Source organism: Paroedura picta, chromosome 7, assembly GCF_049243985.1.
Source record: "Paroedura picta isolate Pp20150507F chromosome 7, Ppicta_v3.0, whole genome shotgun sequence".
In the NCBI taxonomy this organism is placed as follows: Eukaryota; Metazoa; Chordata; class Lepidosauria; order Squamata; family Gekkonidae; genus Paroedura; species Paroedura picta.
The window spans coordinates 52,381,215-52,395,325 of record NC_135375.1 but is presented as its reverse complement, the minus strand read 5'-3'; the positions used below and the strand labels follow the sequence as shown (position 1 = coordinate 52,395,325).

At 41.3% G+C, this 14,111-nt stretch overlaps 1 protein-coding gene across 4 annotated transcripts in view; it reads left to right on the top strand.

Annotated features, from left to right (window-relative positions):
• SEMA6A (semaphorin 6A) overlaps nt 1–14,111 on the top strand; it is a 198,553-nt gene that overhangs the window by 134,040 nt on the left and 50,402 nt on the right. For all 4 annotated transcript variants that reach the window (XM_077344355.1, XM_077344352.1, XM_077344356.1 and 1 more), the window contains exons 11-16: nt 6,098–6,229; nt 7,281–7,436; nt 8,464–8,640; nt 9,604–9,744; nt 11,825–11,905; nt 12,915–12,973. In XM_077344355.1, the coding sequence (XP_077200470.1) occupies nt 6,098–6,229; nt 7,281–7,436; nt 8,464–8,640; nt 9,604–9,744; nt 11,825–11,905; nt 12,915–12,973 (746 nt within the window). The remainder of the gene's footprint in view (nt 1–6,097; nt 6,230–7,280; nt 7,437–8,463; nt 8,641–9,603; nt 9,745–11,824; nt 11,906–12,914; nt 12,974–14,111) is intronic.

The following is a 14,111-nucleotide window of genomic DNA, read 5'->3' as shown; positions in this document are numbered from 1 at the left end:
GCTTAGTATAGCTGGACATTGTAGAAAGTTCAGGAATAAAGTTGATCGGTATTCTGTGTAGTGTTCAACCGCAGTATGATTCTTCAGCCATCAGTTTATAGAACAGCATTAACTGGATTACACCAAACTACCTTCATGCATTGGCATGAACCTCCCACCTTTTGTTATTTAGCTGCTCAGCATGTAATGTAAAAGTGATAAAGCCTGTGTAAATCACATAATCTTCAGTATATGCTTCCCAGTAGAGACTGTGTGAGCATTTGGGCTGTGAAAATCACTCAGTAGAAAAGAAATACAAGTTTACCCTTTGGAAGAGCAATCTGAGAATTTGTAAGCCACTGTTGGTTCCACTGTTGATATATCTTTGTAACATGTGAAAGAAGAAGCTCAAAATTTCTGAATGCAATTCATTTGGAATGTTTTCTTCTCAACTGTATTGAGACCAGTGGGACTTATGGAAAGAAACAGAGCATCTTGGACCAAGCTTTGTGTATTTATTTATTTAAAATACTTATTCCTCTCTACAATTTTGTAACTAAAGCAACTCACATATTGATAAATAATGCACATATAATGCACTCATAAGTTTGCATCAGTTTCTACCAATGTGTCCTCCCTCTGCAGTTCCTCTCTAGGCTGTTCCTAAGGGTCCACTGTTTGTGGCTGAGTAGGGTGGGCTGGTACACAAGGATTAGGATGTGGGCGAGCCCAGAACAAAGGTGCTGGTACAGAGGACAGAATAAAAAATTAGCCTTTAATACACCCATTAATACACACTGAAGTGGCTCATCCCAAAAACAGCAATAATCAGTAGCCAAAACAGCAGGTTAAGAGGAGACCCATGAGGAATAAAAACCCATCAGATTAAGGTGATAATATACAAGTGTCTAAAGAACTAGTAATAGAAACTTAAAACTAGACAACATTGATATAGGCAAAAAGTAAAAACCAACTGCAGTGGTTCTAAAACTCTTGGAAGAATACAGAGGTTTTTGCTTAAAACTTGAAGGAATGTAAGTATCATACCATTACTGATTACTGAATAGACCCTGTCACTGTTACACACCCACCCACACAGAGCAAGCTCTTTGAGGATAACCAATAGGAGATGATTATCCTTCAGGCACACTGGTCTCAGGTTTCATCAGGTTTTATAGGACAAATCCAGCATTTGGAATTTGGATTGGAACAAACTGGCAGGTCAGATGTTTTCAAAACTGATGAGATATATTTCTTATGAGTTATACGTGCTAGAAATCTAGCTTCCACATTTTGACCCAGTTGAAGCTTCTGAATTATCTTCATAGACAGACTCAAATGGAGTACATCATATGGTAGTAGTCCAACCAGGATTTCACACTTTCATATTGTCTTGAAGGATTGAACTCCTTGTGAATCACAAAGTAACTGTAATATGCCCAGTAGGAATAACTCTCCTTTATTACAGAGTATGTATCCTTTCTATGGATGGATACTTTCTCTATAGCACCCAGTACGGCAAAGGCCAGTTCATGGAGATGTCTTTTGGTTACCGTTGTTATTCAAGTAATAAATATAAGTAATGGGGACCATTATTTTGACATTCACAGTTTTTAGGTCAGCTAATAAAAGACATTTACAGCATCACCTCATCTGTTAAGAATTTGTAAGTGTTGGTATATTGCCACACACTTTCCAGTAATTTATGGAAATGTGCTAAGGTCTCCAGGAAAACTCTGGCAAATATACTAATTAAAGAAAAATTACTGCAGCAACTAGCAGGGCCTGTTTCCTTTCCAATGCTTTATATTAGAAGAAACATTTGAGGGAAGAAGGAATGCTACACTAAATATACTCGTACTATGTTTTGGCTACCTGAAATCAAAGAGTGACATCAGCAAGGTCAAAGGCAGACCTCCCATTGCTGTGAAATGGAAAACCCATGGTTCATTGCATAGTAACTAGTATTGACAACAAAATTAGAGCAGCTGCTTTGGGAATGATTAAACCATGAAATGAAAATACCGCCAAACACAAGTAGTAGACATATATATTTTATATAAAAGACAATTGAGTATAGTAGATCTATTGCTAAAAGAGGGGGAAGCTTTAGAAAAAGTAAATAAGATACTGACTTTTTCCAAGGTTGCTGTGACTTTTCTAACTTTTATTAACACAATCAGAAACTTAACATTCATTAGTAGAGTAGTCAGTGCTCTTCTCCCTCAAACTATGCCATTGGTTAGGAAAGAAACAATGTTTTCTTCCTGGAAGCACTATAGACCAGGCTATTGATGGAGAAAACTCCTGATCATAATAATGCACATAAATGTCACTTTGTGAGTTCTGTCTTTCTGTCATACTCTAGCATGACAAAGAAACTAAAGGTAGGGCTTTTATACCCACTCTTCTCTTCCAAGCTGCAATTAGGATCCAACAAGATTAGGCAGCATGGCATCAAAGCAGGCTAGAGTAGAACAGGTAGCAACACAATCCACACTCCTACTAATTCTTACCAAATATTTTATGTATCTGGATTCTTGGTGTCTAAAGGCCTCACTCTGCCAAACTGCTCGTGGTAGAACAAGCAGTTGCTTGAGTATCAAAGTACAGTGAGTTTTTATGCTTGTTAGTATAAGCATCCTTCAGTAGTCCCTAGCTTAATTATTCATATATTCATGCTGTAAACAAAGCCGAATGTGTAAATTGCCTCATCTGTTACAAGATGGAAGTAGGTACATTGTAAATGTCCAATATGGACCTACTTTTAATGTAATATGATGCAGCCCAAGATTATTAGTGAGCCATTATACCACACAAATATGAAATTTACTTGATTGTTCAGGGCCCATGTCACTAGACCAAAATGACAAGGCACACTGCTAGTATTGCAGTTTCCCACAGAAGAACCACCGCCACAAGAAGAATCTAGTAGAATCTGTACTTTCTAGTTCTTCTTCTGAGAAAACCCTATCTTGGTATAGGAGCCAGCTTGAAGCAGCAGCCACTCATCTGGAGAACTGGGTTTGATTCCCCACTCCTCCACATGCAGCTAGCTCAGTGACCTTGGGCAGTCTCAGTTGTCTCGGAGCTTTCTCAGCCTCACCTACCTCACAGGATGTCTGTTGTGGGGAGAGGGAGGATAGATGATTGTAAGCTACTTTGAGACTCCTTAAAGTTAAGAAAAGCAAGGTACAAAAACCCAGTTCTTGTAATACTTTTATTTAACATCCGTGATATTTTATTACCTCTTTAGACATAACCTTCTAGTTAACATTCCTTTTTGTTTACTTTCTAGCAGTGTCTTGTTTTATCCTCACCCTAGTATTATCCCCACTTTCAAATGCTGAATTGGATGGATTATATATGTCCTGCTACTTTAAATCAGGATTAAAATTCTCAGCCAGATGGCACTTACTATCTGATCAAATTCATGTAGTGAAAGTCAGACACAAATACAGTACAGTAGATCATGTGTAAACAACGAAGACCGATCAATGAATAATTCATACCTGAAAGCCATTGACTAAAAGATACATCTAAGCTCTTTCAAAAATGTTTGTTTAAAACTGTAATTATATTTAGTGATCGCTACTATTAGGTTACATGCAAATAATCAGAAAGTCCAAATTTGAATTTAAGTTGGTGTAAGGCAAAGCTATATTTGCTGTTGCAGACTGTTTACAGTTGACTGAGTTAAGCAAATTCCTACTCAGAGGAACTCATCCAGAAACATGCAGGAAAATCAAATGATGTTCAGAGCCTCAACGGATAGATAGTGGTATTTTGCTGAACTTTAAGGTTGAGTGAGGTGTATCAGTATGCAGAATGTATCTACCCCCCAACATCCCACTGGCTTCTAGAATGCAAGTGGACAGACAGCAGAAGCTGTGAGATTTAATGTTGAGAATTTGTTGAATTTACAGCATAAGCTAGAGAACAGGCTGTGTTTTTTTATAATGCAGTAATTTCTTGGTACTCTTACCCAAATAGAGTTGTGTGGTTGATGTACCAACATCCAATGAAGGACACAATGGGAAGATTCCAGAAGTAGACAACTTTATTGTAATAAAGGGGAATTCTGTGACAAAGAGCTAAGAATTCCTTTAGTAAGACTCCAACCATAACTTTTTATATAATGTGATAAAAAAAATTTAAGGCATGTACCACCTACATATGTTCTCATATCTATATAAGCACATTTTGTCAAATGTCATATTAATATACCTTGTCCTGAGCGGGAGGCTAAGCCTGCACACTGGCCTTCCAAGTTAGGGGGCCTCCACAAGAAGTAGGGTGGATGCAGAGCCATGTGGCCCCACTCATGCGGGGGGCCTTGGACACCTGATTTGTATTTCTGGGCAGCATGGGAATCCAATAGAGTCTAACACCCAATGGGTTCTCAACTGCCTGCCATCTCTCATTGGCTCAGCAGACTAAGAGGGACCTGGGATCCGGGCAGGATCATTGCTGAATCCTTGTGGCTGCAGCCTGCCGACATAATGGGCTGCCTTGTGGTCTGTCAGTCACAAAAGGGCAGGATTCTTCCCATGATGCACCATGCTCTGTTATATCAATAAAGCTGTGGCTAGTTTTATGACAAGAGTGTTGGCGTCTGTGTCCTCCTTTAGGCACAAAGAAATGTCCCCATGCCAAGCAATAACAATGTGATAAACAACTTTTTAGACATGCACAAATGTCTTCCAATTACTACATAATTATATTTATATTTCAGTTTATTGACTGACTCAGACTGTGCCTGCTCGTGGCAGTTTACAAAGGACAATAAAATAAGTATAAAAACATTTTCCAGCAGCCTAAACTAATCACAACCATCCTTGATTTCCCAAACTAGTCCCAGTATGCACTGCCCACCAACCTTGGGAGATTGCCCAAGATGGACGAGGCATTTAAGGCCATGAAAGCCATTAGGGCCATTTGAGGAACCCCGGTCTTCCACAGCCGGGCCTCAATCAAAAGCCTGGTGGAAGAGCTCCATTTTGCAGGCCCTGTGGAACTTTGATAGCTCCAACAGGGCCCTCAGCTCTTCAGGATGGGGACGGGACCTATAAGACCTTGGCCCTGGGCCAGGCCAGGCATACTTCCTGTGAACCAGGGACCACCAGCAGATTCAAACCATGAGACAGGCAGTCCCGCAGGTGCGTAGAGCCCTGACCGTGGATTGCCTTAAAGGTAAGTACCAGAACCTTGAACCTGATCCAAGACAGAATTGTCAACCAATGCAGCTGCTTCAGCACTGGGTGGACATGGGCCCTTCAACATGTTCTAGTGAGGACCCTAGGAGTTGCATTCTGTACCAACTGTAATTTCTGGGTCAGGGACAGGGAAAAGGCTGCATAGAGTGAGTTAGAAAAGTCTAATCTGGAAGTGACCATTGCATGGATCACTGTGGCCAAGTATTCTGGGAACAGGTAGGGCACTAGTAGTCTAGCCTGGTTCAGATGGTAAAACACCACTTGGCCTACTCTTGTGATCTGTACCCCCATATATAAGGAGGTATCAATATGTTTTCATATCTATATAAGCACATTTTGTCAAATGTCAAATATGAATATACCTTACCCCGACAAATGTATGGTTTTATGTAGACATAGCAAAAACAAACAGAGCAAAAAAAAAAGTCCCTTATCTCCCTTCTTCAACAGTTTCATTTATACAGCTATGTCCCAGAGGTTTTGCTCATTTTTACCCACATAGTTCTTTATATCAACAGTAGCCGAGTAGCTGAAATCAGCTAAAATTAAAGTTAGAAGTTATCCCAAGTGCTTGTAAAATGATTTTAGCTTTGTCGAGCTTATTAGCTTGCCTATCAGTGCCACAAGTTTTCAGAAGTATACCTCAGAATCTTTTGAGTCTTCAAAATTACTGCAATATACTGTTGTTTGTATCTTTTGGAAGCAAGCAGAACTGACTGTCCATTGGAGCATCTCAAATATCTGCATGGGAATAGCCTTTTACTGTCAATGCCCCAAGTTAGAAGGTTCAAAATTGAGTGGCCTCAATTGACAGGAAGACTTATGTGCCGTCTGTTTCTCAGACAAAAAATTGTGCATAACTTCTGAGTGACTTAACTATTTCTGGAAATGTCATATTGCAGCATCCCCGGTTCTGCTGTCTGTGCTTATGATATGCTTGACATCGCCAATGTATTTACTGGGAGATTCAAAGAACAGAAGTCTCCAGATTCAATATGGACACCAGTTCCTGATGAACGAGTGCCCAAGCCCAGGTACGTTTATCAGCTATGTGTGCAGCAGGGCTGGTGTGAAAAGTTTTCATAGCAATCTGCTTGCTGAAGGCCTGATGTTATCATATGTTGTAATCTGCTTGAAAAAAATTTTTAATCATACTTTACACATGACATGCATACACACTGCTTCTACAAAGCATGTTCTTTTTAAGCCCCCTGCCACCCACCCCAGTACAAATTTTGCTGAATTTGAAGAATTGTAATATTTTTACCCCACACATTTTCTAATTTTCTCACTATTGAAGGGAAAGGGAGGAAGAATGAGTTAGGGCACAGTCAGCAAAAGAAAGTAGATTTTTCTTCTGGCAGCATATGATTGGTTTGGCCCAGCTTCTATGAGAATACTGGGGAGATTCCAGGAATGAACTGAGCACATTTGTATTCCAGTTATCCAAGACAGATAACACTGTGTCTTATTAGAGGACTCTGCAGACTCATGCTTAAAAGACTAGGGTTTTCATATTTGTCAAAAATAACAGGTTCTTGGGAGCCATAGAAAAGAGGATGTTTACTCAGATACTGGCTGGATTCATTCCACAGTCTGTGTTTTTATGCATCTTTATTTCACACTTCCAGTTAAATGTAACATTTCCCTTATAAATTAAATACATACTTTTAATTCCAAGAACAAGAGCCTTCCAGAAGTAAATCTGAAGCATGCCTAAAGAATTAGCAGAATCTTGCCAAACTATGCTTGTGTTTATTAGGCTCCATGTAGATGGATGAACTGTGAACTTGCATTTTTACAAACTTCATAATATGCTTAGGAAATTTATGTGCCCAAATGGTCATAAATCAGTGATTCCCCTGATACACAAAAATGAATGCTAAATTCTGACTCTGGAACGACTAAGCCCAGAGGAAAGCTAAGCAGGTTTCAATTGATGTTATTATGCATTGTTCATATACTTCTACAAGGCCTCTAGCATGGTCTCACCTAATAACAGATGCTTAGAAAAAGAGTTTATGTAAAATATTTACACAAAAGCATTAAGTAATTACATTCCTTTCCACTCTGTGTTTTATTTAGACCGGGTTCTTGTGCAGGCTCTGACTTGCTCGAAAAATACACATCTTCCAATGAATTTCCAGATGACACTTTAAACTTTATCAAAACGCATCCTCTCATGGACGAAGCCGTACCATCAATTGGCAACAAACCTTGGTTTTTGCGAACAATGGTCAGGTAAATGTCTTTCCTTTAAATACCTTCCCTCTGGTCCCTCGTTCATCTCCAACATTTTCAAATCTACTTTGATCTGACTGTTCTGAAATTCCACAGAAAAGTCTGCCATGTTGCCATGAATCTGACTCTCAGCCTGATCAAAAACTAGTTAAAAATGTTGAAGAATAAATTGGAAATGTTTACTCCAACTAGGCTTCCATTAACTAAGATCCCAGAGGAAATGCCTACATGCATGCTTGCTTATGGGTCAACATTTTGATATCTCAGTAGAAAATGCTCGATAAAATTAGCATGTACCTTTAGGGTACATCCACCGGATATAAAATCTGTCTGCTAGGATGTTTCCAGGATATGATAGTGTCGGTCAGGATGTGCTGTGGATAGTTCCAATGTTTATACAAGTGTTCAAAGGAATATTTTCAGCCAAACAATTCTGCGTCTTAGTGTAAAAGGAAACAATAACAGAGATTCTCCCCCTCCCCCAGGATATATAAGTAATTTCTAGTCTTTGGGAAATACTTTGAATGATTTGTGTGTTTTGTGTTAGGGGAAGATTTGCACAGTATTGTTTCGACATGTCCATTGGCATGTATGACAACATTTAAATGTTGATATATTTATTTGTGTCTCACTACAGTAATATGATTTCTACTTCAGCATCTGAAAACATACATTTATAAATACATTATGTAACCAATCTCACAGTATAAAGTACAGCTTACTATATAACTAGGCCAACACAGAAATGCAGGAAACATTATTTTAAAAGAGCAAGAAAAACTTGTTTGCCTCAAAATTATTGAACAGATATAAAAATAAAAACCAGGCCCCATTTCAGTTCAGCCTAGACATGATTGTAACTGTGAATGCATTTTGTATGGATCTTTTTGGACAGTTAAATGAAAAATTGGGGGGAATATGAATATAAATTCTGCTTAGGAAATTGCTAAATATCTATAAACTAGAAGGATAGCCAAGCAAATGGCTGGCTAATGCAGAGATTAAAACTGTGCTGTTGTCATTTCAGATACCGCCTGACCAAAATTGCTATAGATGCTGCCGCTGGACCATATAGGGATCACACTGTGGTATTCCTTGGGTCAGAGAAGGGAATCGTTTTGAAGTTCTTGGCCAGGATAGGAAAGAGTGGTTTTCTAAGTGACAGCCTTTTCCTGGAGGAGATGAGCATTTACAATCCTGAGAAGTATGCATCATTGATTATATTTCTGTTTGATCCGCTTTGTTTTGTTTTATGAAAAAACAATATTGCTTCCAAATTGTCAAGCACAGTGCTGCCCTCACAGAAAGCAAGCAAACATTTTAGCTGAGTTTGGTTCAATTTTCAGTTAAACTCTAAATGTTGCTTTGTTTTTATACATTTTAATTTTACCATGAAAAATGGACCACTAAGGTGAACAAAGAGCCTCTTGTGGCGCAAGAGCCTCTTGTGGTGCAGAGTGGTAAGGCAGCAGTCATGCAGTCTGAAAGCTTTGCCCATGAAGCTGGGAGTTTGATCCCAGCAGCCGGCTCAGGGTTGACTCAGCCTTCCATCCTTCCGAGGTCGGTAAAATGAGTACCCAGCTTGCTGGGGGGTAAACGATAATGACTGGGGAAGGCACTGGCAAACCACCCTGTATTGAGTCTGCCATGAAAATGCTAGAGGGCGTCACCCCAAAGGTCAGACATGACTCAGTGCTTGCACAGGGGATACCTTTACCTTTACCTTTAAGGTGAACAAATGATCCTACTCAGATGCTCTTTGCTCCCTGAATTCACCACCCAATGTACCATTTAAACCTGTTAAGAGTTTAGCTAGGCTAATAATTCATATGACTGGTAAAGGAAAAGGGATGGATTCTTTTGCCCACAAGCTCTATGGACATGCCAGAGATATTCACAGGAGAGGTAAAACAAAACCACATCAGTGCTCTCTGCACTCAAAACTATCCTGCCTTCCCACCTCTGAACCATATTCTAGCAAGTCCAGATGTTGGGCATTTTTGATAATCTGGTTAAATGTTGCCTAAAGTAAAAAGCATAATCATATGCCTTGTTCCTAAACTGAAAATTTCTGCTCTCCTGGTTTTATGGTTGCTTAGAAATATTACTGTTATAATCCTGTTGCCCCAAAATTATGTGACCACCATCCTTTTCTTTTTCCAACCAGATGCAGCTATGATGGGGTGGAAGACAAGCGAATTATTGGCATGCAACTAGACAAGCAGAGCACTGCCCTCTATGTCGCATTCTCAACTTGCTTAATAAGGGTTCCCCTAGGAAGGTGTGAACGTCACGGCAAGTGCAAGAAGTAGGTATTTTTTGTCATAATTTCTTTCATCTTTCTCAAAATCTTTAAATAGGACAGGGTCCTATTAAATAAAAGAGTAAGGCCACCTGGGGAGGAGTTAGGGCGGGCCCTGTCCAGGATAAAAACTCAGAGGGCCCAATCAGGAGCCGCGAAGCAGCTCCTGATTGGGCCCTCCGAGTGTCATCCAGGGCCAAGCAGCCAATGGGGAGACGCGCAAAGTGCCTTCCTATTGGCCCCTCACCAGGACAGACCAAAATTCCATTCACCCAGCCCAGCCTGGCTGCCAGTCTGCTCCTGACCACCGCAGGGAGAGGAGGTCCGTAGGGCTGCCAAGGGGGATGAGAACACAGGCTTGGACAGGCTGCGCCAGCCCTTTTCGCCCCAAGGCTGTCCTAACTGTCATGTCCAACTGCAAATTGCCTCAGAACCCTGACAGAGCTGGCAGGAGGCTGCTGAGTGCTCCCCCTCCCCCCCTCAGGCCTGCTGCGAAGGAGCCTCTGACTGGCCCTGACTGAGGGGAGGGAGGCCTTTCCAAAAGCAACGCAGGGGAGCCTGAGGGCTTTCCTTTTGAGGGGGGGGGTGAACTTTCCCCTTCTGCCAAACAGTTGCCTGACAGGGAGGCCACAGAAAAGCCCCTTCTCACTTAAAATACTGCTCTGGCCGGGGGTTAGACACAGCCAAGCCATGTGTCTTTCTTCTTTGCAACTCTCTGCAGATTTGAGGCCACTGCACAGCGTTATTCTGCAGAGGAAGCTGGCTCTTTTGTCTCCTGTTTCATCTGCACAACAACCCTGTGCAGTAGGCCTCAAGTCTTTCAATTCAACAACAACCTGTGTGGGAAGCCTTAAATGTTTCTTCTCTACCACAATCCTGTCCAAAGTAGCCCTTTCTGCCTGGGGAGCTGATCTTTATACTCTGCAGGTGAGCTGTGATTCCAGGAGCTCTCCAGGCCACACCTGTAGGTTGGCTACCCCTGGGTTGGAAATATTCCTGGAGGTTTGGAGGTGGGACTTCAAAAACGTACAATGCCTCAGAGTCCAGCCTTCTAATGAGCCATTTTTGCCTGTAGTTGGTAGGGAGTGGTGCAGGAGTGTCACTCCTGGGCTATGGGCTATGGCCAGCCCTTATCAGCCACTGTTTGTATTCTGGGGCGCAGACAGGCAGACCGGCATCAGTCCTGTGAGTCTGGAAAGTGCGGGAAGATCTAAATAAATATTTACAGCCTAGAACTAAATAGAGAACAAGTAAATGTCTGGAGATACATCGTCACTGAAATAGTAACTGGCAAATAACCTTGGCCTGGCAAATAAAAAAACAGTATTAAAAACCTTACTAAGGTCAAGACACAGACAGTCTTCCTCTTAGGGTTGCCAGCTTCCCTGTGAGGCTCGCTACCCCACCTCCCTCGTGGGGAGTCTGCTATGGGGAGAGAAGGGGAAGACAATTGGTAAATGCTTTGAGACACCTGAGGCCTGCTGGGTCACTGTGGCCCATTCCCATGATAGAAGCATGTGGGCACATAACATTTTACCAACAGTGAAAATATGGGAGACAGAAGGAACAGGGTGGACACCTGTGTACTGTGACTACCCTATGTGTATTAGGGCAGAGGGGCATTTCGGTGAATGTGGCCTAATTCACACAAGAAGGGAAATGACGCAGAACTGGGGGGAATTGGTTGCCATGTAATCTTCCCCTAAGAAGAGTCTCCAGTCTGATTTTCCCTTCACATATCTGAGGACATGGCTCTGGAAAGCTCATCTGTAACCACTATGCCACAATTCCCAAAGGTCAGTCCTCTCCCACAAACAATGAACATTCCACACCACAGGTTCTTGACACCCATATCTCCACACCCATGGCCTCATTTGCCACCATGCCACCACAACCTCCCACACAACACACATGACAACCCCATGCCCTTACAGACTGGACAACTCCTCCCCTTCCTCTTCCCACTGCCAAGCTCTAGCGCCCGTTGTATTCTTGGAGACAACGGGCTTTGCCCCTAGTCATAACATAATACTGACAGTGCTAGCAAAAAATTATAGAATAATCCATGTACATCTCCTCTATTAAGGGCCTGCATAGCTTCTAGAGACCCATACTGTGGATGGATGAAGGAACATGAAGCATGCATGCAGCTCTTACCAGGAGATAGGTAAGTTGTAATTTGTGTTAGGCGATCCTGTGGCTTTCTGTAATAGTGTTACTAAAATATGCCTTTAGAAAACCAAAAGGGAATAAACCTTAGCCCTTTTAGTAAAGAAAGGGAATAAAGAAAGGTTTTTTCTATTGGCATCCTTCCTGTTTCCACAATGTTATTTTATGCAAATGTATTTCTGAGTAAGGCTAGAAGTATAAATTACATGCCACACTGGGGTGCCACTAAGAGCAATGGGGGTACCATTTCTTCCCCTCCAGTCTTAATGCTTTGGATAATCGAGCTTATGTTGTCATCAGTCTGTGTATTTCCCCAAATCTGCTCAGCATCACTAAATGCTTCTTCCAGGAATGGGAAACTCATGACATAATAAATGTCATTTGCAGGGTGATTCTCAGGACACAAATAATTGGGAGATGGAAGGTCTCCCAATATCCTTGACTTTACATAAAAGCCACTTTGGGTATGTGTGTGTGTGGGGGGGGGAGCGATTCTCCCATGTTATTTTCCCAATCAAAAATTGCTTTTGTCCATCTGAAAAAATGACAAGCATTCAGTGTACAATTTCCAAAATTGGATGTGAAGGCGATCTGGCTGTGATATCTGTCACCCGATTGATTGCCAGGATTGATTTGGCTGATCTGGCTGGCTAGACGGGTGTCCCCTACCTCCCTCACTGCTCCATGTGCGTCCCTCCAGAAGCTGCGCGCTCGGTGGAAGAGGACGACCATCCCAGATAAAAGGAGTCTACTGTTCTTTAGTCAAGGGTATATGATAGCTGCGCTCCCCTGTTAGAACCTCCAAAAAAGCTCAAGGTCCATTTGTAGAAGAACGTAGGGTAGTCAATTTCCAGAATTTTGGTTAGAGTTTCATAGATAGCATGGACCATCGAAAGAACAAATAAGTGGGTTCAAATTCAAATCAAGCCTGTTTCTGTCCTATCTTGGATGTAGCGAGGCCTAAGAGTGCTCAAAGCCAAACCATTCTGTTTCTTTCTGTTACATAGCCTGGAGTTTGAACAGGACATAGAGCACGGCAACACAGATGGACTGGGTGACTGCCAAAGTAAGCAGCTCTTCCGTTTATCTTATACTAGAGAATTTCTATAACTGGATCGCAAAAATAGTCATAACAATAGAGGAAACAGCACTTAGAACAACATACTTTTTAAAAGGTGAGAAAAACATTCATGGAAACAGGCAGTACAAAAATATCACCCACTTAAATGGCAATTACATTGGAATTCAAATGTAACTCTGGAGGAGATTTAATTATAGATCACACCTAGGTTGTGCATCAGAACTCAGTTAATAATAGTGAGTATTTTTGATATCTTGTGCCATCTCTGAATTAGAGAGTGGAGCTGAGGTGAACCATTAGGAAGGGTTGCATTTTGTGATTTTTCATGGAGAGAGGTATCTAGACAGTGGAATCATGTACCTTCTACACTCAGTAATTTCTTCCCAATACCGAATGGGAGAATAGAGAGAGCCCTTTTAAAATGTGACAATAATTGGACAATTGGTAACAGTAGTGCTGGCCAATGAGACTTGCCTAAATGACATCGCTGTTACTAGGAGGAAGGATGATTATGTGCAAACAAATTATGGTTACTGATTATGCCAATCAGAGTTGTGAAATGGGACAAAAAAGATTTGGGCTTTTTACATTTTATTCCTCTCACTTGCAAACAGTCCATTCCAAACATTTAGATCAACACATGAGGAAGCAGTGAATCTGAATCCTGCTAGAAAGTTTAAATGCAAATGTACATCTGTACAAAGTCACCTTAAACAAATATATGTTTGCTTAACAAATGTAAGACTAGGTTTTGATTCAGGCTACATATCTGCTCAGGTAAATAACCACAAGTGAAGGTCTGGCCCAGGTGTACTAAAGTGTATATAACTAGATGTAGTTCTCCCAGGCAGCAGACAAATGTGGGATGAGACAGGGGGGCCAGAGCATTTTAGTCTTCTGTCGGTTATCTACACTGTTGCATTGGTGGCAGAATGTGTTTATGCTGGAAAGACAATGCAGAAGTAGAGGAGAGATTTTTTGGGGTGTCATAATTTATACCTGATGCATGTGGTATCTTGCTGATAAAATCAACTGAGCACAACATCTTAGACATTGAGACAATAAAGGTACCATATATTTATATGTTGATGGACATGGGAAGGTAGGCCAGAAATGTTTTTCA